This window comes from Furipterus horrens, unplaced genomic scaffold, assembly GCF_987537825.1.
Source record: "Furipterus horrens unplaced genomic scaffold, mFurHor1.1.pri manual_scaffold_4, whole genome shotgun sequence".
NCBI classification, from domain to species: Eukaryota; Metazoa; Chordata; class Mammalia; order Chiroptera; family Furipteridae; genus Furipterus; species Furipterus horrens.
In genome coordinates, this window is record NW_028327174.1 from 140,922,607 (window position 1) to 140,950,108 (window position 27,502).

The 27,502-nt window shown below is 40.0% G+C and overlaps 1 protein-coding gene across 1 annotated transcript in view; it reads left to right on the forward strand.

Annotated features, from left to right (window-relative positions):
• Positions 1–4,868: 4,868 nt before the first annotated feature.
• FREM1 (FRAS1 related extracellular matrix 1) overlaps positions 4,869–27,502 on the forward strand; it is a 165,517-nt gene continuing 142,883 nt past the window's right edge. The window contains exons 1-2 of the mRNA XM_090274092.1: positions 4,869–4,909; positions 23,533–24,033. Coding sequence (XP_090130218.1) covers positions 23,692–24,033 — 342 coding nt within the window. The 5' untranslated portion in view covers positions 4,869–4,909; positions 23,533–23,691. The remainder of the gene's footprint in view (positions 4,910–23,532; positions 24,034–27,502) is intronic.

The window sequence follows — 27,502 nt, forward strand, 5'->3', positions numbered from 1 at the left end:
GAATTGTACCGTGGTGAGAACTATACCACCAAAAGGAAAGAGAAATAGCCACTGAAACGTGTAGCTTTCTTCTCTCTCTCTGTCTCTTCCTTGTGTGTGTGTCTCTTACACATCGTGGCTCTGGCTCGGGCCCTTTCTTCTCCTTGCATCAGTTTTCCTTACAGGTTCAATATTTGCATTGGAGTAAGGCCCAATGACCAGGCCAGGAGGTACTTGAATGAGCAGAACAATCATGGTTGTAATCTTCAAGGAGCTTACAGATAACCTAAAAGACAAACTTAAAAAAAAAAAGCCTGCAAGTAAATAAATGTCTGAAGGTGTACAACGTGAGGTTAGAAGTATGACAGGGTTCTATCCAATCAGATAACACTGATCTGGGAGGTAGACACCTCCAAGACAGGTAAAATTTAGCCAGGCAAATGGAGTGGTTGGTGGGAGCAGAGGAAGGGCAATCCTGGCAGATGGAACAGCACAAACAAACCACATGTGGGCCTGGAGTGGGCTGTATGGTGAGTTTATGGAAGAGGAGGAGACCTGTGTGACACGTGTAACAAAAAAAGGAGAGTCGTGTGAGAAGAGGCTGGGGAACTGGGCAAAGGACAACGATGCAGGAAAATCCAGTCTTACAAAAAAGACCATGGCACCCATACGCCAGCCTTAAAACAAAGACCCCTGTCAGGGCAGCCCTGCGCAGGGCTACCCTGACAACCCCTTTTGGTGTCTATACCTCAGCACCAGATACTATAGCATAATTCTGAAGGTTGTGAAAGTAAGTTGCGATTTTACCCGCTTACTCTGGAATCACAGAGTAAAATCTCTTTCCCTTCAAATGTTTGAAGACAGACTATTTTCTTCACAAATTGCTACCAAATAGGTCTATTCTTTCCCATACATATGCAATTGATTTTGGAAATGCAGAGTTTTACTTTTGTGCTCCTTAAAAGTGAACTTTCTGGCTTCAGTCCATCATTCTGGTGTCTGATTATCGAGGCTGTGGATCTTGGTTATGTCCTCAGTGATAACTGTTAACCTTCCTGGATTTGCACTGCCTGTGAATTGGATAAGCTTGTCTTCAAAATCTTTGTTTAGGAATTTGGAAAGTTATTTAACCAGAGAGGGTTAAAATGGGGCAGGCAACTCAAGATGTTTCTCCTGGGAGAAATGGTGTCTCTAATATTTTTTTCCCCTTTTTAAAAGGGGAAATCAGACACAACATCTCTATAACCCAGACTCACAGAAATGTCTAAGTTTAAATGGGAATAGCTCAAAGATGTCAATATGTGTTGGTATGCTAGTTTTGACAAGAATGCTAAAGTCAGTCCAACCGTAATTGCTGATTTCATTTCTTGGTACGTGTTGAATGCATATCACAGGCAACAGTCTTGTCCTCCTGCCTTTAACACACATAAACAGCTACACCATCAGAAATAATATGATAAATGCCCTGTGATGGATTTAAATAAGGTGTGATTCTCTGCAATAGCAGAAAGGAAATCTTTACAAATGGACTGATCAGGCTTCAGGGTATCTTGGAGGAGGCATTTTAGGAGGTGTTAATCCATGGGAAGGATTTTAATTAATAAGGATGAAAGCAAAGACATTCCAGGCAGGGGGCAGACATGAGCAGGGGCATAGAAGGGGAAGTGTCTTAACAGGTCACTGTGAATGTGCACCTGGCCCGTAGGGGCCAGGGTAGGGCTGTGGTTTGGGGCCACAGAAGGCCTTGGGAGTAGATATGTAGTGAGAAGCAGGTTGTGGTCAAATTTTTAAGAAATGTCACATTTCTAATGCTACACTGTGACAAAGAGAGAAGCAGAAAGGGGTAGAAAAGGAAAAGAAGCACAAATAAAAGAGAAAGAGGCATTGGTGAGGTAGAAAGAGGACCAGGAGTGTACTGAGGCACAGAACCAGGGGAGAAGCAATTGCACACAGTGTGGAGGAAGGCATTTTTGGATGCTACAGAGATCGGAGGGAACTGGGGGAGAAAAAGTTCTATTTGATATATCAGTTAGTAGCCTTTGTGACAGCTATTTCAGTGGACTGGTGGCAATCAGAATCACGTGGTCCTCTTAGGGAGTGCAAGGGTGGTAAAGAGTGGGTGGGGAGAGACAACTCTTCAAGGAGGTAAGACAGTTGGTCAAGACATTATGGGAAAGGAGAAAAAATGTTTTATGAGTATTAGCAGTGATAGTCTTAAAAGTAGTAGTAAGAACACTAATATCTGTTGAATACTCACTATGTACTAGATGATTGCCAATAATTTTTCATTTGGTTCTCATAATGGAACCACAGTTTGGTGTCTTAACCCTTTTTGAAGGTGAGAAAACCAAGACTAAGAATTTAATTTGGCCTAGATGACATCAGCAGTAAGCGGCAGAACCAGCGCTGGAACATAAGTTAGTGTGTTCCCCGGTCCCACTGCCGTTGCTGAACTGTGGCCTGCACCAGCTTGTCCCTTGGGAGGGCAGTTGGCCTGCTAATTAAAGCCACTTTATCAAAAGGATACTAATAAAACAAAGGAAAAGATGGGCATCAAAAGGCAAATGTACAAGAGTGGGTCCTTCCATCACAACCACTTCCTCTGTGTTCAGTGACAAAGATTTCATGTTAAAAGGGATTATTTTAATAAGCTTGAGATAGTTATCCCATATTTGGTAGAAATCAGCTCTTCAGGTGCAATAGTAGGGGATCAGCAGTTCATTTCAGATTGGACACAGGGCCTTTTCTCTTGCATTTCTCTCCTTTCATCCCCCATACTTTCTTCTTTTCTTTTAGTACTTTTCTGGTCCTAATAAAGTCAGACTCCTGCTAACCACATGTCATGGATCAGTAACTTTGATCTCCCCACCGACTGTGGCCTCTGCTACTAAGATCTACTGACTTTCACACAATAGATCTGAATGAAATGCTAAAATTTTGGGAAGTACTTGGTATTTTAAGTCCTTAGAATTCTCAGAACAATAAAAAAAAAGCTGCTGCTATTTTTTTCGATCACTGATTCATGATTAAAATGTCACTTGAAGGTGGTTTATCAATAGGAGAGGAGCAGGGGTTGAATGAATGGCCATTGGATTATTTTAAATAGTTACCCAAAGAGTTTAGCATTGATTTTTATATCCTTTTTTTATCTTGTTTACCAGGTGTATTAAGTTGCTAGGGCTGCCATAACAAAGTACCACATACTGGGTGGCTTGAACAACAATTCTAGAGACTGGAAGTCCAAGATTAAGGTGCAGATAGGGCTTATTCCTTCCAAGGCCTCTCTCCTTGGCTTATAGATGGTTGTCTTCTCCCTGTGTCTTCATGTGGTCTTCTCTCTGTACCCATCTGTGTCCAAATGTCCATTTTTTATGTGGACATCAGTCATACTGGATTAAAGGCCAACCTAATGACCCGATTTTAACTTATTTGCCCCCTTAAAGACCCTATCTCTAAATACAGTCACATTCTGTGGTCGTGGGGGGTTAGGACTTCAACATATAAATTTTGGTGTTAGTTAGCTAATCTTACATGTTCTGAAGACATGAACAGTATGTCCTCAAATAATATTGTTTTATTCAATGTTGCTGAGATGCTGTATGAACTTAACTCTTGTTTATATCAATTAGCCTATGGTAAAATTGGTGTTATGCATCTCATTTCACTTAAAGTCACAGAACAAATTGACAACATTAAGTGAGGACTTACTGTACTGTAGCAGAAGGAAATAGAAAAAAACCTGTAGCCACACAAACCCACATTAAAAAATCAGTTTATAATACACTTTGGATTTAGAGTCAGGAGAGGGTGATAGGTAAACTTCCTCAGACAGGACTAGTTTTGTACTTTCAAAAAAAATCCCAGATGAAATCCTTTTATCATTCTCATTTGGCCAGAAAGCCAGTGTGGCGCTGCTTTGACTTTTCCAGTTAGGAGGGAGCTGTGTGTCCTGTGTACCACTTTCCATTACTGATGCTCTGTGGCCCCACTCATTGTTGCTGAATTGCTTTATTGGGAGCTGTTGGCCTTCATTTACTTCCCAATAAAGGGACAGCTCCTGGTCTGTGGCTTTGTAAGTTGCTTGGTTGCTAGGTCCCATGTGCATGAAAATCACACGCTATGGGATTCATTGGTAGAAAGACTCCTTGCATGCCCCGCCCCCACAGTAGTGTTTGCCTGCATTAAGAATGGCCAATGATGCCTAGGATGTGAAGGCAGCTGAATTTTTCTGTTTGTTAAAAACAAGAAAACCTATCTTTACAATAACCTTATGAAATCATTATTATGAACCCCCACCGTACAGAGGATGAAAGCAAGGCTGAAGAAGGTCAAGTAACATATTTGTATTGAAGGTTGAGAGTCTTTCTAAACACTAAAGTGTTCAAAAAGCTACCAGTATAGTAAAATTGCTATCCTGACTTCAAAGGCTTAGATAGGGTCTGCCTGCAAGGAGATATGTGAGCCAGAGTCTGATATAAAAGTCATGCATTATTATCTGGCTTTTTCTTTTTTTAAAATTATATTTTATTGATTATGCTATTACAGTTGTCCCAATTTTTCTCCCTTTGCCTGCTTTGACCCAGCACCCCCACTCCCTCAGGCAATTCCCCCACCATTGCTCATGTCCATGGGTTATGCGTTAAAGTTCTTTGGCTACTCCATTTCCTATACTGCACTTTATATTCCCATGACTATTCTGTAACTACCTATTTGTACTTCTTAATCCCCTTATCTCTTCACCCATTTCCCTACACCCACCTCCCATCTGACAACCATCAAAATGCTCTGTATCCATGATTCTGTCTCTGTTCTTCTCGTTTGCTGTCCCCAGCTCTTGCCTTGATGCCAGACACTTCAGTTTCTCCCTGTATGTCACTGGTGCCTTTCAAGCTGCTACTCCAGGGCTGGAGCTCAGAGGGAGTGAGTCTGAGTAAGTCTCGGTGTGGGTTCTTTAAGGGGAACTGCTTGGGACTCCTGAAGTTTCTTCCATTGACTCAATACCCACTGATTTTTCTGGCCAGAAATTATGGGGCTTATCTTCTTGGCACTGGAACCCTGGGCTGGGGGGCCTGGTGTAGGGCTGGGACTCCTTGATCCCGAGATATCCCTCCTGAATTTTTATTCACCACATGTGGATATGGGACCAGCTGGTTCCACTTCTGTGCCCCTCCTACCAGCCTGGATGGATGTGGTTTCTTTAATTCCATAGTTGTCAGACTTCCATTCAAGTTGATTTCTGATGGTTCTGTGTGATAGTTGTTCTGCACTTTAGCTGTAATTTTGTGTGAGGATGTGAGCTGTGTTTACCTATGTTGCCATTTTGAACAGAAGTCTGGCTTGTTTTTCCTTTATAAAAAGCAATTGACTACTTATTCCTTCCAAAGATTAATCTTTGTTCTTTGTTATTGAGTAGAAAAGTGAAATTATTTTTATCCCAAGCAGTAGGCTGGAGATAGTGAGATGGATTCCACTGGGAAAAATAGAAGTTCATGACCATGTAAAGAAGTGTTGTAGGAGGCATAAGATAACGGCCACTGTGTAACTGAAGAATTGACAAATACAATCAAACCTCCGTTCTCAAATGTCTTGGTTCTTGAACAATTCAGTTCTCGACCAAGCATGGACATAATGTCTTGGTTGTCTAACAAAATGCCGAGTATCAATTCTCTACCTGAACAGTTTTCTGGAACAAATTAAGTTCGAGAATCAAGGTTCTACTGTGATTGAGGTACATTAAGAATACAAAGGGGAATTAGATTTTGGTGTAATGTGAGAGATTTTTAATTTACAGACCAGAAGGTTTGAATGTTTCTGCTTTGAAGATGATTAAGCAGATGGCCTAATATTTCCTTCCAATCTGAGCAACAATGATTTTGCAAGTAATGATTTTAAGGAAACCTATTACTTCTGCCTCAACCCAATTGATTCTTTCAATTACCATTGAAATATCATACTATGAAAAAAAGAAAGCACAGGAAAATATTATCCTTGTGAGTAATACAATTTATTGCTATAATATATGTACTATAATATTATTTTAAAAGGGTTAGAATGCAATGGAAACTAGGGGTAGCATGTAGTTTCACTAGTTAAATTTATGTGAATTTCTTCTTTTTTAGACATTGTTGCCTTCTAATAGTTTTTCTAATTAGGTAGCGGTTGCCTTGTATCTACATCTCAATATCTGAATGACTTCCTAGGAATGGCCCTCCAAAAGGCTGTCAGGATAGTCTCCTTCTCTCCCTGGGGCCAGACTATCTCCTTATCCTCTACCCCATCCCTTGCCTAGTCACCTTCAAATCGATCAGGTCTTTCTTTTGGCTTCTTCCTGATACTGGTCTCATAGGCCAGCCCTTTCTCACTCTTCCCCAGTTGTTTTTAGATACATCGAAGAACCTACCTTCAGTATTTGGTCACTAAAGCTCCTTCTACCTCTTCTTACACTCAAAGAGAAAAAGTAAAGTGTAGTTGTTTACAGCAGTGATTCTCTCCTGGGTGCTTTTTAGGATCAGTTCAGGTACCTGGGCCCCACGAAACCCCGGAGTGTTTGAGTGATGATGATGTGAAGTAAGAGATGGGACCTGCTAGTTCAGGGGTGACACAGAGGCAACTCATTCACCACAGTGTGTTTTCTATTGTCATCAATAATAAGCACCATCATTAGCCCTCATAAGGACTGCTTGCTTCTCTCTGGGGCAGTGGAGTAGGGCTGAAGCCTTGAGAATGAGGTCCTTTGCAGCCAGTGCTCCTCAGGCTGTGGGAGACATTGGGGTCAGCCACCACAGTGCCTCACTCCAGGGGCCACCATTCACTTTGTGGCCTGTAAAAATAGCATCCCTGCTGCCCTTGGAGCATGTTATAACAACCCTGGTGTCTTGGAATTTTGTGTGCTGGACTGAGTGACACCAAAGAAAGGAGTTTCAACACTTCTGGCCAACCCTTTAAAGGACAGTTATGTTAATGTGGTTTTCCACAAAAATATCCTCCACCATGATGAGGTTATGCAGTGCCCGGGGACATCACAATTTGAACTGCTTTTGTCAGCTAGTCTGGACACTGTGCCTATGGTAAATATGTTCTGCTAGACAAACAATTTGCAAACCAACTTTTCAAAAATAGCTTATTTGTGTCTTGGAGACTCTTAAGCAACGTGTTTTGCCAAGATTGCTTGTGTGCTACGTATTTTTCTCTATTTTAAAATACTTCTCTGATTTACTGGTGTTTGCAATTGTTGTACGATGTCATTCTTATGCATTGCTGCATTCTCCCACATGGATTTATTCAACTGTGAGTCATCCAGCCAGACATTCAGATAGGTTATTTGCAGCCTGTGATGTTTATGGAGATTTTGTTTTGGAGCCAGGAGCACCCTCCCATCCTCCCACTCTCCACAGCCCTCCCCCATTTCTGCCAAAATAAGCAGATCAAGTTTCACTCTTCTTAATGCAATTAAGTTCAGTGGGCCACAAGGGCTCCAGGGCTCCAGTGCCCCATGTGTGTGCAGAGCTAACACTGGTGCTGGGAGCCTGGGAGAGCTTTCACATGTGGGGCCTCACGTGGGAGAGTGCCCTGTGGGCCAGCGAGACCTGATGGCACTTGAGTAGCTTGAGATATGCAGATGCTCAGAAAGAACAGAGCTACAGACCCTGGCTAAAATCATGCTCAGTTCCCAAACACCGGGAAGGGTGATGAGCAAGCACTCACTGAGGTTTGCTTTTTCTTTTTGTTGCCACTGCTCTATAGAAAATTTTCTAGCTCCATCTGGAAATTACTGGAGGGTTAATTCAACCTAAATCATTGTCAAAGAATGGCTCAATTAATAACATTTTAAAAATTAATGAAAGTTAGTTTTTGAGCAGCTTATAGAACAGTTGAGAATATAGATTTCTCACTACTCTGCTTCCTTCCAGTTACCCCAGTTATTAACATCTTGTATTAGTGTGGTATATTCATTACAATTGATGAGGCAATTATAATTATCTAACCTACTGTTTAAATTAGGGTTCACTCTTGGTGTTGTACAAATTTGTTTTACAAATGTTTAATGACATGTATCTACCATTACAGGGGTAACTCTTTCTATGAGTTAAAGAAAAAACTTTCTTTGATTGGCTTGGGGTTGAAAGGGGGAGGAAGGGGACTGATTTGGGTTGAGCCTTCTGTATGTTTGCAAACTGGCAACTTGGGTGGAGCCATATAATACATCGACATATATTATCTCATTTAACTATTTTAACAACCCTGACAGGTATCAATTATTGTATATATGTGGATACAGATCCCAGGAAAGAATAAGGACCTTGTTCAAGGAGAGGGTGGAACCAGGAGAGGTGCACGGATCTGATGGATCTAATTCCCAGTCTGGCCTCTGGCTTATTACTTGCATTTCCTTTCACTTCAGCTCCAATCCTACATCAGATCATGAAATCATGAAGCCTTCTCTCCCTCTTTTCCTCCTTTTTTTTTTTTTGGTACTGTTGTATCATAAAATCATTTATAAAGTTACTTGTAAAAAACAAATATTTGTAGGATAAAATGAGGTGTAGACCATGGCTGAACATCAAAATTGTGCTAAGATCCTCAATAGAGAAGAGAGTCAAGACTCTCATTAGGTTCTGTTTGGTTTAATTCTTTATTGTTTTTAAGAACTGCAATTTTTAAATTGTACTGCATCTCAGTAGATGATACTATGATTTACTTTTCATTCTGTGCTTGCCTCAATGAATAAAACAGCAGACCCAAGCAGTTCTTTCACCTTTGGCAAATCACTTAACTTGTTAGGGCCTGTATTTCCTCATCCTCCTGACCACTGTGTCCTGGAGTGTGACCATGGGCTTTCAGGAATGTAGGTTTCTGAGCCTGTCTGTCAAGGTTGGAATTTCAGTTCTACCATTTATTAGCATTTTCCTTGGCTTAATTACTTAAATTTCTTTAGAATTAGAATCCTTAGAATCTACTCAGTAAGCTGTGGTGAAGATTAAGTGAGTTAAAACAGTGCCAGATGTAAAGTGAAATGAATGATACATGATGACAACGACAATGACAATGATGACAATGACGATGATGATGATGATATGCAAAATTTGGATGAGAAGCTTCTTCCAAGTCTAGAATTCTGTGATTTTTGATGTACAGTGACTTTTTCTTTCTTTTAAAAAAAAAATTTTGTCCTCATCCAAGGACATGCTTATTGATATTTAGAGACGGAAGAAGAGGAGGGAGAAAGAGAGCATCGATGTGAGAGAGAAACATCGATTAGTTGCCTCTCATACAGTGCCCTGACCCGAGACCGAACCCACAACTTAGGCACATGCCCTGACTAGGAATCCAATCCATGATCTTTTGGTTTATGGGATAATCCTCCAACCAACTGAGCCACATTGGCCAGAGCTGAGTTCAAACAACATTATACTTTTGTCATTTATCACCTGTTTCTCAAGTCATCAAAAGTATTTTCATTGCATCATATCTTTTAACAAGATTATTTGTGATGGTTGGTCTCTTTTATGCACCAGACATCTATGAGTTTGAATTTCATCATTAGCTATGGAATGCAAGTAAGATAGTCAAGGTTATCATAGTACAGCTCAAGGAGTCATGCTGCACGGTTTTCTGTGTCTGAGCAACCCTTTTCACAATGAAGTATTTCATGCTGAATGATAAGTTCTTTAAGTATATACTGCTGAGTTTGAGAAACTCATTAAAGCATTTTGCTCATGTTATTGAAGCAATACCATTTTGTAAAGTACTTGATTAGATCTCAATCTTTCAAAGATAGGGGTTATGTCTTAGTTAATGTTTATGTGTCCAGTGCCTCTACTCTTTCACACACAACTCTGCATCTGACGTAACATTTACACATTGATTCTTTGACTATGCCCTCTCATTCTTTCCATCTTCAATTATGCCCTCTTTTTCCTTTTTATTTTATTATTATTATTTTTAGTATATTTTATTGATTATATTGTTACAGTAGTCCCAATTTGTTTCTCCTTTGCCTTCCCTCTGCCCAGTGCCCCCCTTTTCTCCAGCAATCCAACCCCCCTTAGTTCATGTCCATGGGTTGTGCATATGTTCTTTGGCTTCACCCTTTCCTATATTATTCTTAACATCCTTCTGTCTATTTTGTACCAACTGATTATGCTTCTTAGTCCCTGCACCATTTTTCCATTTCTCCCCCTTCCGCCTCACAGCTGATAACCCTCCAAATGATCCCCATACCTATGATTCTGTTCCTATTCTGGTTTGCTTAGTTGGATTTTGTTTTTATTTTTTAGATTCAGTTGTTGATAATTGTGAGTTTGTTGTCATTTTAGTGTGCATAGTTTTGATCTTCTTTTTCTTAAGTAAGTCTCTTTGACATTTCATTTAATAATGTCTTGGTGATGATGAGCTTTTTTAGCTTTCCCTTGTCTGGGAAGCACTTCATCTGCCCTTCCATTCCAAATGATAGCTTTGCTGGATAGAGTAATCTTGGTTGTAGGCCCTTGCTTTACATCACCTTGAATACTTCTTGCCAGTCCCTTCTTGCCTGCAAAGTTTCTTTTGAAAAATCAACTGATAGTCTTATAGGCACCCCTTTGTAGGCAACTCTCCACTTCTCTCTTGCTCCTTTTAGGATTCTCTCTGTATCTTTCACCTTTGGCATTTTAATCATGATGTGTCTTGGTGTGGTCTCCTCTGGGTCCAGCTCGCCTGGACTCTCCGTGCTTCCAGGACTTGTATGTCTATTTCCTTCACAAAATTTGGTAAGTTTTTCTTCATTATTTTTTCACATAAGTTTTCAATTTCTTGTACTTCCCCTTCTCCTTCTGGCACCCCGATGATTCAATGTTGGCACATTTAAAGTTGTCCCAGAGGTTCCCAAGCCTCTCCTCATTTTTTTCAATTCTTGTTTCCTCATTCTGTACTGGTTGACTATTTTTTTCTTTCTTATGTTCCAAATCATTGATTTGAACCCCAGTTTTCTTCCCTTTACCATTGGTTTTGTGTGGATTTTCCTTTGTTTCACTTAGCATAGCCTTCACCTCTTCTCTTATGTGTTTCCTGTACTCAAGCATACCTGTCAAGCCTGTGAGCATCTTTATCACCAGTGTTTTGAATTCTGCATCTGTTAGGTTGTCTGCCTCCTCATCTGTTAGGTTGGCTATCTCCTCATCACTTAGTTACCCCACTGGAACCTTGATCCATTCCCCCTTTTGGGCCATACTTCTCTGTCTCCTCATTCTGACAGGTTCCTGTGTTTGTTTGCCTCCACGTCCCAGGTAGAGCTGTCGGTCCTGTCTGGATGAGTATTTCTTCTTTATATCTTTGTTTGCTGGACTTCCATGCAGTTTGATTTTCTGGAACTTCTGGTTGTTTCTAGTTTTGAGGTAGTTGCATTCCTTCTTAGTTGTGGAGGGAGATGCAGTGTGTCTTTCTACGCCTCGACCTTGGCTGGAGGTCCCCCTTTTACCTTTTTAATTTCTATTTATTCTTTTAAACTTAACTCCCTCTCTTTCTAGGAGTCCTTCCCTAGGCCAACTCTGAGTCAAATGCTACCCTCCTATTTATTCCTATGGCACAGAATGCATTCACCATTATAACACTTACCACCCTTTTTGAATTGTTTGTTTATATGTCTGTCTTTCTGCATCACACTATGAACTCTAAGAGCAAGAGTTATTTTTTAAAATTGTCTTTGTAATTTCAGCACACAGGATAGACCTTGTCACAAAGTAGGTACTCAACAATTGTTTGTACAATGAATGAACAAACAAATCTGTCATAAAAACAGAAAATAAGAATGTGTTCTAAAAATGGAATTGTTCTCATGAGATGAACTTCTTAACACAATTTAATGTGAATTTAAACAGAATTTCACTTTAGCACAATTTGGTATTTTATTGTGAATTAAAAGATGCAGAATTCACTCAAGAAGAGAAAAGCCAGTTTTAATCAGGGTGACTCTGGTAGGGAAGGTCCTAGTTGTGAGTTTGGGTACAGACACATGGTTAGTCCCAGGTATAGTCAACCATAGTGAATGTGAGTGAGTGTTTTTCATTCTGTTTAAGTTATTCAATTAAAGCAAGATGTTTTGAAAATTTGTGTGATATAACCCTCTGGCTAAAAGTGAAATGAATGTAAATTATGGCCACTTCCTAATCTTTAAGGAAATGCCTTTGATGGTTTAAGAAACTTTAATAGTCATTAAAAACAAAACTGTAAGTTGAGGGCACTAAACCTTTTCCCTCTGTAATCAGTTTTCTCTACAGTTGAAGGTGGTTTTAGTGGAAGGTCTCTGCAGAGAAAGGCCAGATGTCTGGTTTTCAAAGAGTGGCTTGGAATTTAGTTTTCTGTTGTAGATTCATTAAGTATGTATTTATCAGGTATGACTAGAAATTGTGTAGAAACCATGTGGCCATTCTATATTTTAATTGTTTTAATTATGTTGCCTGTTCTCTTGAATGATTTCTCAAAGAACCTGGGATTTGTTATAAAAAAAAAGTTTTCTGTTTGCAAACTTTGAGCTTAAGGATTTTTTCTTAGAGCCTTTAACATTCTCTTACTCCTGTGAGTCTTTAAAAGGTGATTTTAGTATTCAGATATATTTAGATATAGAAGACTTTTTGTGGGAAACTTTTAATATCTACAAAGTGTACATTTTTAGAAACACAATTTGTAATAGTTGGCCTTTATCAGGAAGATAGACATTGAACTGGTGAAAAATCTAAGAAAAGAAACTTTCTATTGAGTTTGTGCAGCATCAGAGGTCCATCTTTGCAACCTTGGTTTTGATGTCACAGACTGAAGGAGCGCTTTCCTTCATAGTTCTATCTATCCATCTGTCAGCTCTTCCTGAGATCTGGGAAGGAAGTACTGGAGGGATATTTCTGGCCAGAGCATCTGTGATTTAAGGAAGCCGCATGGGATAGTGGACGTTACACTGGTCTGGATGTTAGAAAAACTGTTTCCAATCCAGGCGTGGTTTCATATAGTTATGTTATCTTGGTGTTTAAAAATGATTACACAAGACAACTTTGGTGACCCAAACAAACCTTTTTAATACCCCGTGAAATGGACAGTCTCCTTTTGAAGAACTGCAAGATGGAATAGAAGGCAGGAACATTTTCTATAGGATAAAAAAACAATAACAAAAAAAGGAACAAGGAAGAAACAAACAAAAAAAATATCTGATTGGGGCCACGTGGTCAACCTTATTTGAGATGGGAAGGCCCAGAATTATCACGGCATTTGGGAATTGGCTAACTGAATATACTTGGGTTTCTGGTCAAGAGGAGCATTTAAAGGGACAAGAAGTTATCCAAGTTTCAGTTTGCTGACATGCCACCCTGAATAGGAGCAGCTCCATCTAGGGCCTAGAAAGTGATTCAAACATTGGTAGTCACTTAATTGCTATGGGACTGCCTTTCATCTTTAAAAAGAAGAGGTTTTCTAGAAGAGAAAATACAAATGGTTAATGAAAATTAAATAAAAGGCTAAATCTCAAGAAAGCAAAGGAATGTAGGTTAAAATAGGGACAAGGATACATTTTACTTGGGAAAGGAGTAAAGCTTAAAGATTAAATGTCAGCAGTGAGCAGGGCTTATAAGGATGTAAATCTGTATCACTACTAAGCATGCATATCAAAGAGCCTCAAAATAAGTTTATACGCTTTGATCTTATCATCCCATTTTTAGAAAACTATCAAAAGGAAAGAACTAGAAAAATAGAATAATTTATAATTAAGGACTTTTCATCACAATCTATTGAAATATAGCTACTTTAATGTGATAATGGAATGATTATAGGAATCATAGTATTTCCATATAATTAATGTAGTACACAAATGAAAAATAAGATCACAAGAGATATTAATAATAGGGAAATACTTAGAATAAAGTATTAATATAAAAAATGGCACACAACTCTTTTTATAGTATGGTTCTAAGTAAGTTCAAAATCTGTATATACATATATGTACCTACATACCTGTGAGAACCTAAAAATTTTTTTTTGGGTGTTTAGAAAGTGCTTTTTATTTTATTCATGTTTGTTTTTATCCATTAGTTAATGAGTATGCATTTCTTTTATACACATAAATGGAAACTATTTTCAGAAAAAGCAAATAAATCAATGAGTAAAATGAAGAATAGCCTAATTCTACCATTTGTACTATCACATACATTCTGTTATTTAGAGTACATTTTAGAAAAAAATTGCAGAGTGGAGGAAGCAGAATGTTATAAACAAAATCAACACATATTTTATTCACTTAATAGACTGGAATTTTGAAGTAGCTTGTTTGCCTTGAGGACTTGAAACTGTGCTTGTAGTGTGAGGAATCAGACCACTAAGATGCTGGTAGACAGGATATCTGCCTTAATTATATGCTCTTAAAGAAACAGCTACTTCCTTGAGAGAACATTGCATCTAGTGAAACTTTAACTCCTGCTGTCTGGTCCCATAAGGAAGTTGTTAAGGATTTGCATACTGTAAGAAAAATACCCCAGGGGTAATGAAGCAATTGAAAGGGCATAGGATTTTGTTGTAAGGAGGGGCAGTATAATAGGGTGGTTAAATGGTTGGGTCCTGGAGTTGGGTAAAATGGTGGAATGTTACTTGACTTCTTTGCACCTAACTTTTCAAATCTGTAAAATTTCTATCTACCTCCAAAAAATCATTGTAGGAATTAAGATAATATGTGTAAAGCACTCTGAACAGTGCCTAGTGTATAATAAGCACTTAATTAATGTGAGTTTTTATATGATTATCATGTCACTTCTTTAAGTCACTGTTTATCTATAAAATCAGAATAATAGAAACTACTTTGTAGGCTTGTTGTGAGAAACATATAAAATCTTGCATATAAAGAATATATCCCAGTGCCTGTGTATATTAAGTAAAAAGCACTATTATATTATACAAAAAATGAGAAAGGGAATATACTAAAAGTAAATTGTTAAAGAAAAAAGTCTAAGAAGTCAAAAGCTATTTATTCTCCCTAACTGAGAAAATTCACTCTGGAAATCCTGTGTTGGGCATGATTGCCTAGGATTTTCTACGCTTGTGGGATCCTTGAAAAACTAAAGCTCCATAAGTGGTTGTGAATTTCTTGGGAGAAAAGAACCTGCTTTGTGTCTGTGTCTTCCTAGCACTGTTTTTGTACTATGGCTCAGCCATTCTCTGTTAGAGGGAGTGGAATGATAATGTCAGGATAGAGGAGGAAATAGTCAGGATGCCAGAGTTCTGCTCCTCCAAGACTGCTGTTTCTGGCTACGACCTTGGGCAAGTCTTAGAATGTTAATTACTCTTGGTTTCCTAAGTCGAGGAGCAATTGGAGCAATTAGACGTCTCTCCCTGTGTGTGGGGTAAGGTCAGAGGAAGCAGTGAGTCTGAAGGCCTTGGTAAAGTCTACCTTAGTATTAATTTCCTCAGCTACAACACAAAGAAGAGAACAATTTTCTCTGAGTTTAGAAAGCTAGTTGTTCATTGTGGATACAGTTTTCCTGAATTCCAGTTCCTTGTTCCTGGGTGAACCAATTTATATCACTTATGATTTGGATTCAATTCAATTGTCCTATGGATAATTATGTTCAACTACTACTTTATAGTTGTGACTTTTACATTTGAGCGGTATGAATTACTTTGAAAATTAGTTTGTGTGAAAATTTTGATGATTTTAAAGAAACATAAGAAATATTGAAACATAGAGAATTTTTATGAGTTTATCTGAGCCATACCGAGGACAATTGCTGGGGAGCAAAACTTCAACATGTTGAGAAAATGCTCCGGAAAATGGCTGTTTTGCAATTCATTTTATTTATTTATTTTTAGGGAGAGGGGAAGGGAAGGAGAAAGAGAGGGAGAAAAACATCAATTGGCTGCCTTTTGTATGCACCCTGCCTCCTGTTTGAGCCCTGAGCAGGGCTTAACCTGCAACGCAGGCGTATGCCCTTGACTGGGAATCAAACTGGCTACCTTTGACTATGTCCAACCAATTGAGCCACACTAGTCAGGGCTGCACCTTTATACATTACAATCAAAGGGTTACGCTTAAGAGGGTTACATACTTCTTCTACACAGGTGGGAACAGGACAGATAACAGTCAACAATTGATACAACAATAATAATGAGGTGATTTGTCTCCTCTGCTCTGGTTGTTCTGTCTGAGGAGTACAGAGAAAGGGTAGTTATCTTGACATTCCAAAGGCACATTATCTAAAATGCAAAAAGATAATAGGCAGGCTTAATTAAGGTAAAGACTGACATTTGTGAGGGAAGAGTCTGGCCTAGTACATGACTACCAGCCATAAATTGCTTTTATTGGTTTGGCCAAAAGTTCCTTTAGTTTTTTCCCATATGATGGCTCTAGTATGGCTTTGTTGTCTTCAACTTCATTCAAAACAACTTTGTTGGATTGTATTGTGACAGCTGTCATAGCAGAATGTGTTTAAAAAAAACTTACCAAAGTTGATGAATTTTTGTGCAGCCATTTTAATATTGAAGATGAAAGAAGATATGCAGCCTTTTCAGTGTATTATGCTTTATTATTTTACGGAAGGTAAAAACGCGACTGAAATGCAAAAAAAGGTTTGTGCAGTGTGTGGAGAAGGCGCTGTGGCTGCTTGAATGTGTCAACAGTGGTTTGCGGGGTTTCCTGGTCCTATTGACATTGTGGCCAAGTAATTCTCTGCTGTGGGCTGTCTTACGCACTGGAAGATGTTCAGGAGCTCCCCTGGCCTCTGCCTGCTAGAAGCCAGTAGCAGGAGATAGCCGACATACTCAGAATATCCAAATTAATAAATTTATTGGTGAAAGTGAAAAATGTGTCTTTTATTTATGGAAAAAACCTAAACAGACTTTTTGGGCAACATAGTAGTTAATAAGTTTTAATTTCAGACCACCCTTTGTGGTTACTTTCGGTATCTGAGTTTCCAAGGCTGTCATGCAGGCCTTCCCTGAGCTTGTCAGGCTTGGCATGTGGCCCCCTTTCTACCACACGTCCATCATAAAAAATCCAAGGTAGCTTCTAAGTTTATTTTGACTGGCATTTTAAAGATTTTAATGTGGAGTAGAAGTCAGAAAATCTTCTCTGGCTTTCTTCACCATTCTAGTCCAGGATATCAAAATCTCTCTATGGTTGGGTGGATAGAAATATGTTGAATCTTGAGTTAGCTGTTTGTCACTTAAAATGTCACTTCTCTGTTAGTTTATTTTCTTTCTTAAAGACTTTAGGGTACTTGTAAAATCTAAAGTTGTGAGTCAAGAGGTAATTCCATTTGAGGTGATTCTATTGAAATAATTCCATTGTCATCTTCAGTTGCTGGGTAATAACTCCCTAGAAGTCTAAGGAGAAGAGTATCTGGCTACATAAGTGTCCTGCGAACAGCAGAACAAGCAAACAGAAAGCTATGATTGTTATGTCAGGGCTGGGCAGAGGAGGGAGAAGGCGCTTCCCTTGTGTAGCTACCATTGCAAATTCCAAAGAGGAATCGTCGTCGTCGGCAGCCGTCCGTCTCGAGAGACGATGGTGTAGCTTCTTAAGAGTCTATCTGCACCGCCGAGAATGGCTGTGCAGTCCGACTCGGGAGTGACACGGTATCTGTCTCCTCCCGTGTTGAATCGACATCTTGTGATGAAGCTACAGAGCCTGGGCAGGGTGATATGGAGGGTCTGCTGTTGCCCATGCAGCAGACCCCCCCTCTCTTCGCAGCTGAAGGGTCCAAGGGAAAGACGGAGTCAATACAGCTTGGCTTCAGGTGCGCCGCAGGAGTTGCCGGTGTTGACTACAACGTCAAACCGCCTTAGGGACTCCGGCTCCGGATTTTCTGTCGGGGTTTACTCCCCTAGCCTTTCCCCTGAAGAGGTATGCCGCAAGGCAGCGGAGGTTTTTTGGAGTCAGAGTTTTCCTTCTCTGATGTGCCCTGACTGGAAGATCGAACCAGCGACACTTAGCTCGCAGGCCGACGCTCAATCCACTGAGCCAAACCAGCCAGGGTGTCCAAAGAGGAATACTGTAGTAGTAAATATGATTCTTATCAGGGTACATCATTATCACGGACCATCAAGAATTTACATTGCAGAGCAAGCCTGGGAATACAGCTGTGATCCATTTTTTTTCTTTTTGTGCACAGATTATCTCAGATAAGTGACAGGAGTATCATGATTATGTCAACATGGAGAATATGTGCTTCTATGGTTAAGCTTGTCAACATAAGAAACATTCAGATCTATAGAGAATTTTTGGGAGTTTATTTGAGCCAAACTGATGACAATTGCCAGGAAGCAAAATCTCAACAGATTGAGAAAATTCTCCAGAGAATGGCAGTTCTGCACTCTGCTTTATACGTACATTACAATCAAAAGAGAGGATGCAAGTAATAGATTAGGGTGGCGAGAGAAAGCAAAGTGGGGAAACTTCTTGGATTGGATAAAAAATAAAATGATGGACCCTTCTTTCATGTAGGTGGGTTCAGGATAGTTATCAACTGTTAATAACAGTGCAGGGATTTGTGGTCTCTATTCCAGTGCTCTGGTGTGGTATCTGTGCTTTGAAAGGTCTGGAAAAAGGAAATTACTTTGACATTCCAAGGCTATGTTATCAAAGATGCAAAAAGACAATAGACAGGCTTCATTAAGGTAAAGATTGACTTTTTCAGGGACAATTCTAGCCTAGTACATGACAATCTGCTTTTAGTTAGTAAGTTTTAATTTTAGACCATCCTTTGTGGTTACTTTAGGCCTCTAAGTTAATAAGGCCACCACACAGGCCTCCCCTGAGCATGTCAGGTTTTGTATGTGACTTTTTCACCTACAAGCTAAATGTGTAATTATGAAATAAGTACTAGTTTACATTCCCTCCCCCCCTGCCATCAGATGAAATGTTACTGTATTATTTTCTTCCATTCAGAAAATTTATCAAGAAAGAAAGTTGGGTTAAAGAAACCATTTTGGATATTTATAAGAAAGAACTTGAAGCAGGGTGGTTTTCAGGTTTTTAGAACATCTTTTCACACATTTGTATTGGCTTGCACAGATAAACTTAGAATATGTGGTTTCCCCATGAAAAAACAGTGGTGGGAAAATGGTCCTGAAAGAGCAAACCAATTTGCAGCTGTGACATGTGGTTTTTCTAATGCTGAGAAGCAGCTGAACTACACAAGAAAGCAGAGGCAAGATTTGTTTCTATTGCAGAAATAAATGAAGTCCCATGTGGCTCAAGTCCATTTACAAGTGCCCTTGAGAATCTAGCTACCTTTCTACTTCCTTGTTCAAGTGCCCTCAATGATTCCGCAGACTGAGGATGCTCACATCAGCAACCAGAGCAGGCTGTGGACAGATGGATTCTGAGGAACTGACATGGCTCTATGTTGAGACCAAGAAGATGTGTCCTCAAGATGTGCTCAGCTTCCCATTAGTGTCTTGTCAAATGTTGGCTGCTTCTGGACATGATAATTTTGTATCCGAGACAAGACAATTACTACCAGTTCATTTTGGGGGAGTTAAAAACCCATCATCCTCTATGATATCTTGTTTGATCCGCAGTCCTGATTTCCTTTGCTGTTGTTCTCTGTGTTTGTTTTTGTTGTTGTTTATTTCCCTCTCCCTCTGTGTCTGTTTATCCAAATTCCTTCTCTTTCCCCTCTTTTGCCACCATTTTCAAGTGAAAAATCCGAGCAGTTTTCCCATGGGATATTCACATACTTAGTGTTTTCATACACCAAGAAAAAACTACAAGAGCAAAATCAGAATGTAAATAAAACACAAAGCATATTACTTTAGATCTTTAGCTGTTACTGAATTGATTAAAGAATGAGTTTTGTTTGATTTTGAATTTGGAAATTATTACTCTTACACTAATTTTCCCCCTACCAATTGTGTTGCTTCAGGTTGTTTCTGAAATACTAAAATTCAGTTTTTACTACTACATGCTGTCTTAGGACTATGAGGAAGAAAAAGCGAAAATTAGAATGTAAACAAACATGCTTTATTTGACTTTTGCTGAATCTAATTCTGCGGACTTCACCAAGGTCCAAGTCCTGCCATTCTATTTTTCTGGAGTCAAGCTTTACTCTTATTCCTTTGATATATTTTGTTATAATGTTACATCTGTTTGGGGCTTTGTCATTAAGAAAATACTTCCACATGGATTATTTCAGTTGGTCTCATGGGGAAATTGGGAGAGGGAGGATGAAGGTCCTAGTTTTGAAAGAGGAAACTGCTATTCTATGAAAATTAGAATCTGGATCTTCAGAATCTAATTTGCACACCACTGTAGCCCAGGGAGCCACAGAAGTAGATTTTCTTTTCTTTGTCTCTTGATTCTTCCTGGCAGATAAACATTAAAATCTTGGTCTTTGCCCTTATCTCCTAGTTAAGAACTTACTATGATATAGAGAATGAGCCATTGCCCTGTATGCTGTTAGGTAAGTAGTTACAGTATTTAGCTGAATAGTGACTAAACTAAATTAACAGAAAAAGCTTGAAGAATAGGTGATTATTAAAAGCATAGTTAGAGTTCAGTGATGAGTAAAAAAAATAAACCTAAACTAAGAGTGGGTTGAACAGGAAACATGTTTATATCCTCTGATGTAAAATTCTGGAAGAATGGGCTCGTAGGATGACTGTGTTTTGCAAACACCCAGATACCCAGGTTCCTTCTAGCTCACAGCTCTGCAAGCCAATGGTGTGGCCCTGTTTCTCATATCAAGGTGGCATCCTTACCCTGGGCAAGAGGACTGAGGGAAACATAAAGATAAGTCCATGAGTTAAAAGATAGACATTCTCACTTTCACGAGGCAGTTGGCCATGAACAATGTAAATTAGCAACAGAATTGTTCGATGGTTCTAAGGGCTAAGGTATAAAACGAGGCAAAAAAGAATACTGGGGAGGATAGTGCCATAATTTTCATGGGCTGGTTAGGTGTGGCCACCTGCAAATGTGCCATTTGATGGAAAACTTGAAAGTGGTGAGGTGGAAAGAAGTATATCTGGAGGAAGAATGTGCCACAGGGAACAGCAAGGGGCAAAGTGCAGGAGAGGGGTGAGAAGGGGAAGGTTGATCTTGATTTGTTTGAGGAAAAAGCAAAGATGTCACTGTGGCTGGAGCAGAGTGAGCAAAAAAATAGATGAGAGAGAGGAGAGAGATAAGTGGGAAAAAAAGAATACATGATGCCTTCTGGGTCATTTAAGAGAAGCCATTGGAGATTTGGGCAGAGAAGTAATTATATAATTAACATTTAATAGAAATCTTGGCTCTCATGCTCTTACAGTCACCTGGCAGAGTTGGTTGGTGATGGGTGATAACAGAAGAAATAAGAAGTAGTTTGATTTTGGATATGTTTTGAAGGAGGAGAGTGTGCAATTCATATTGTTGTGTAAACACATTACTGCAGATGCAGTGGCTTGAGATAACACAATTTATTATCTCAAGAGCTTTCACTGGTTAGGAGTCCACTCATGGCTTACCTGGGTTAGCTGCTTCAGGTTGTCATCAGCCTGCACTCAAGGTGTTGACTGGGCTCCGTTCTTATCTGGAGGACTGATGTAGGAAGAATCTCCTCCTAAGCTCATTCAGATTGTTGGCAGAATTCATTTGATTATGACAGTAGAACTTAAAGGGCTTGCTTCTTCATGCTCAGCAGAATTCCTAGCTGCAGTCTGCTGGGAAAGTCATATATGATATAATGTAATTATGGGAATGACACTCCATCACCTTTGCTTTATTCTGTTGGTTGGAAAGGTCATAAGTTCTGCTGCCACTCAAGGAGAGGAAACTTCTGAATACAAGGAAACTGGGATTATTGGAAGTTAACCAAAGGTTTGTCCATCACAGTGAACAAACAGGATTTTTGTGTGTGTCTGTTTGGATGTAGAGTGTGAGACAAAGAGGAGAACAACCAAAAACTTGGAGCAGCCATTGAGCTAGGGAAGCCTGATGGAGGGAAGACCCAGAGCGCAAATTTGGCTGCATAAAATATGAAATGCCTATTACACACCCACACAAAGATGTCCAATAGACAGTTACATATACAAATCTAGAGTTAAGAGAGGAGGTTAGAGATATAAATTTGGGATTCATTAGCATATAAGTGGTACTTAAAGCCAAGGAATGAGATCATCAAGGAGTGAGGATAGACTAAAAGCAGGTCCAAGGACTGGACTATAGGTTCCTCAATATTAAAAAGTTGGGGAGTCTAGCAAGCAGCAGTGAAGAAATGAGATAAGAATGAGATAAGAGGAATGCATAGGAGTGCAGAGTCCTTGAATTATTTATGTGTTGATTTGATTTCTTTCAGAAAGTCAAGTTTTTTTTTCTTATCTCAGTTTTGGGAGACACCTTCCTACCCTGCTGCCTCTCTTCTCTCTGAATGTATTGCTCTTTTGAGTGGTCTGAGGTGCCACATGTGAATGGCAACAATACTTGATTTTATTGTGAAAGTTCAATACCCAAATTGACATTCTTGCTCGAATAAGCCAACCTAATTCAGTGTGGGCAATGTGGTCAGTGGGAGTGTGTGAACTGTTTTATTTTGGGACTGACATCATAAGAAAATAGGCTGCTATCTGAAGAGTATACCCCCTCAGGTATCAGGTGACACATATCATGCACTACCTCAAAAGTGAAAGGTTTCAAACAGTGACAAGAGAATGAGTCTTTCTTTAATGTATAAGAGGCATCTTTTTTGTCTACATCTTCTGTCAAACATTTATTTTAGTATCCATTGGTTATACATAGAATTTTATTGTGATCATTAAAATGTAAAGCCTTTCTATGGGAATATTAAACCATCATTGGTTCACCTAATCATACCCTGAATTTAAGGATCTATTTTAATACATTTTATGTTTGATAAAATAATTTTTGTTCTCATGGCACACAGAGGAATAATCTTGAAATTTTAAGTGGTTAAACTAGAAATGAAAAGACCCCACCTGTGCAAATCCAGTACATTATGACACAATTAGCATTGTGGGTAATGCAAATATCCATGCACACACCCTGCATCATTAGCTGTGCATATTGAAGCTATCCTATTTGCTCCAAATGCTACATGTGTTTTTCAGGTGTCATCATTGTCAGACAGAGTCAGAATTGGGAATTTGTGACAAATTATGAAGCCTATATCTTCTTTGAGTAACACTAATTTAGAATTACTCATATTTTCAAACAGTGTGCAAATAATTCTATCAGCTCTCTTCCACAAGTGAGGCTGTAGTCCTCACTTAACAAACGAGGAAGCAGAAACAAAGAGTCCAACAACTCTCTCTGCACATAGAGGAGCAAATGCTGCACTCGGGCAGCGTGGCTGGCTGGCTCCTGCTGGACCACACAGCTCCCATCTCAACTGGGACCTGCTGAGTCCGGAAGCAGGAGTTCCAGGCAGTGTAATGAAATGGCTTCATTGCCTTTCAGATGGTCCTGGAGGTCAAGTTAGTTTATTTGTTTTTAATTTAACTAAAATTATAGGCTGGTTGAAAGATTCCTTTGTTAGTAGGGATCTTTTGAATAGCCACACAAACCTTTTGGTCTCTCTCTTACTTTCCTCCAACCTCTACTCCCATTTACAGGATTAGAAAAGCACTTGGGAGGCACATTAATCTTGCCAGCGTTGTCAGGAGTGATCAGCGAGTTTTATTAAAAGCCCTGGGATTGCATGAAAGGCCTCCTTGTCTGAGTTTGCAATGAAAGAGGCATGTTAAGATCTTGGGGCACATTGTCAGGACCCCATGCCCTGCCCCTTGGACCATGAGCTGACAGTCCCAGAAGAAGCACAGAAGCCCTCCTTTGTTGAAAGGATTTCACCAGTGGACAGAATCGAGTTGGCCCCTGTCGGCATGAGCTCTCTGAGCTGGGCTGGGCTGAGGGCCCTGCTGCTGCTGCTCCTCCTGGGCTGGGCCAGCCCCACCTACATCAGCGTGAACCGTGGGGTCAGGGTGACCAAGGGCAGCTCTGCCTTCCTGTCGGAAGATGACCTGAAGTTTGCCATCCCCAAAGAGAAAGATGCTTGCAAAGTGGAAGTTGTGATGAATGAGCCAATAACCCAGAGAGTTGGGAAACTCACTCCACAGGTAGGTCATATCCAAGATTTTCTATTCAGTAGTATGTATGAATGAGGGTGTGTGAGAGTGTGTGTGTTGGGGAAGAGAGAACACAAAACAGACAGCATCATGAGGGTTCCAGTAGGCAGTGTCTCATGTGGTGAGGTATGGTCAGTCTTTACAGGTTATTCCTGCCCCAAATTAGCTCGCCCATTGCTAGTCAGGGTGCCTTTGGATAAGATATCAGAATTTCAAGACATTTTAGGACACATTTGTGACCTTAATAGCAAAAGTAAAATAGGAAGACATTTTCATTGACTAACATCATTTAAATATTCACTTGAGTGAAGGAAGAGATGCAGAAAAGAGATGTGAAAATATTCTTTTTAAATATTCACTGTTCTTCTAAAGTATCTGCATAAAATTTTTTTTCTGTACTCAAAAACTAAGGGAACTTGTCATTTAAGGGTTCAATTCTTTTGTAGGGTGAAGGATTACCTTCTAAAGCATTGGGATTTTAAAGAGATCTGTATTATTATATACTATATTTGCTTAAAGTAGTAGTTTATTTCTATATGAAATAGAAATACTGCTTCTGCTTTTATTACTTGTTTCCACTGTGGTTTAATTTTTCTCCCAATGCAAACAATTTTGAGAATATTCAACAATGGATGCTACTGCTGTTTCTGGAAAAATACATCATGTCCATGTGCTGAAATGTGAACATTAATTTTCTTCTCCATTTGTCTAAGAAAACATATGCCTTCCATAAAGTTATTCAAAAGTGGTGATAGGTGTTGTAGAAAAAGATTATAGAGACTTGAGAGACTTGGGTGCTAGCTCAGATTGGCACCTCCAGGAACTCTATTGATGACGTTTGTAGTCCAATTCTGAAATGCATCATGTTGTGAGTATTTCTGATGTGATAGTAACCTAGTATTTCCCCCCAGTTTTCCATGCTTCTATCAGTCAAACAGCTTCAGATGAGCATTTAAAAAAATGTTAGTATACAATAATAGCCCCAGGTCCTAAGTGTTTGGTAATTGCAATATTTCTTTAATTTTTCCCAATACAACTTGCACTCTGAAATGTGTTTGATTGGCACCTATCACTCAAGGAGAAAGGCACGATCTGGATAAGTAGGTGACAATGCATAAGCTCAGCTGCAAGCAACAGAGACCCAACTACAGGGCCTGAAGTCAAAAGCAAAACCATGGTGTTCTGGGAAGCAGCAGGACAGGATCCTAATCCTGGGGGACTGGGGTTGCTGTATGGATATATATGTGAGTGCTTTACAAAGACTGATGAACTGACAATTTGGTACCCCTTCCAATCAATATATTTAAAAAATGTCCAACACTTATTTAGAAGTAACGCTGAATATTTTGTGGGGGAAGAAGAGAAAAATTCCTCTGGTAGCACGCTGGGGCAACCTGTGGTCTAGTTGTATTTTGCTCTGGCCCCAAGTATGCATACTCCACTGAGCAAAACAAAAGCCCTGTTATTCACCAGATTCTCCCTCCTTAGAAAGCAATTTGGGGAGAATGTACTGTTATGTAAGTGAGCCCGTGTGGGGCATCTTCTTCTCATCCAAAAGAGCCTATGACTTCTAAATATATGATATAGCACTTTTTCTGAGAGTAGTGAAATTGTCTCATATATTTTCGGTGATGCTTCAATGGTCCTCACTATTTGGCTGGCTCTGAGGCACTGGAGAGCAAAAAGGGATCTAAGCGACTAAAAACTAGGTAAAAAAGTTACTTGGTCACAAGGATTAAAGGTTGTAATATATCTCTAAAGTATCGTCATCTCAGATTTTCTCTGGTTTTAAGGCAAAAATCCATACAGAAACACAATATGGAACAGAAAGAACAGCGTGCCTGGCTGATATAAAAAAGTCTGGACTGCTAGGGAAAGAGTGGGGCTAAGACTATCTCCAAATGGTGGGTTCCCTGTTATGCTGTTGCTTATTAAGAAAAAAAAGGGAGCAGACTTCCGGCCAAGATGGAGGTGTAGACAAACATGCTGCGTCTCCCTCCACAACTAAGAAGGAATACAACTACCTCAAAAGTAGAAACAACCCGGAGTTTCAGAAAATCAAACTACATGGAAGTTCAGCAAACAAACATATAAAGAAGAAATACTTGTCCAGATGGGTGGTAGGGGCAGAGTTGGAGTGGAGAGGACGTGGTTTGATGGTGGCAGCCGGCAGAAAGCACAGTCACATGTTTCAGGAGGTTGGGAGAGACACCTGGGGAGCATTCCCAGCTCCTCACCAGGCCTAACAGCTCACTGTCCCAGCTCCGGGGAAAATCAAGCCTTATTGCTCCTGCCTGTGAAGACCAGTGGGTGTTGGGGTGGAGGCAGAAACTGCCAGTCTCTCAGCAGAGTCCGCTTGTTTAAAGGGCCCCACGGTCCTGGAACATCTGCAGACACATCCACTCTGGGAGCGATGGCCAGGGCGGCAGCTGGAGGGGTGCCGGTCCCATGTGGAGGTGGGAGAGGTGCCTAGAGCAGGGGCAAGTGCTGGGCAGGTGACATTGTTCCCTCTTGGACCCGTTCCCCGCATTCAGTGCCACGGCGTGGTGGGGCAATTCGCCCTGTGCTGGTGAGTCCCCAGGGCTCCACCCCTTGCAGCATGATGGGAGTAACAGCTCTGCTTGGAACACAGAGGAGGACAAACACAGGAGCCTGTCAGAATGAGGAGACAGAGCAGTGTGGCCCAAAAGGGGAAACAGATCAAGGTTCCAGTGGGAGAACTAAGTGACAAGGAGTTAGCCAACCTAACAGATGAGGAGATAGACAACCTAACAGATGCAGAATTCAAAACACTGGTGATAAAGATGCTCACAGGCTTGACAGATATGCTTGAGAATGGCAAACGCATCAAACGCATAAGAGAAGAAGTGAAGGCTATGCTAAGTGAAATGAAGGAAAATCCATACAAAACCAATGGTGAAGGGAAGGAAATCGGGATTCAAATCAATGATTTGGAACATAAGGAAGAAAAAAATAGTCAACCAGTGCAGAATGAGGAAGCAAGAATTGAAAAAATGAGGAAAACGTCCCAAATTTTGCGAAGGAGTTGGACATACAGGTCCAGGAAGCACGGAGGGTCCCGGGTGAGCTGGACCCAGAGGGGCCCACATAAGGATGCATCGTGACTGAGATATCAAAGGTGAAAGATAAAGACAGAGTCCTGTGGGCAGCAAGAGAGAGGTGGAGAGTTCCCTACAGGGGGGTTGCCTATAGGACTGTCAGCTGGTTTCTCAGAGGACACTTGGCAGACAGGAAGGGACTGGCAAGCAGTATTCAATGCGATGAAAGGCAACCTGCAACCAAGATTACTCTATCCAGCAAAGCTACCATTTGGAATGGAAAGGAAGATGAAGTGCTTCCCAGACAAGGTAAGGTAAAGGAGTTCATCATCACTAAGCCATTATTATATAAAATGTCAAAGGGACTTACTTAAGAAAAAGAAGATCAAAACCATGAACAC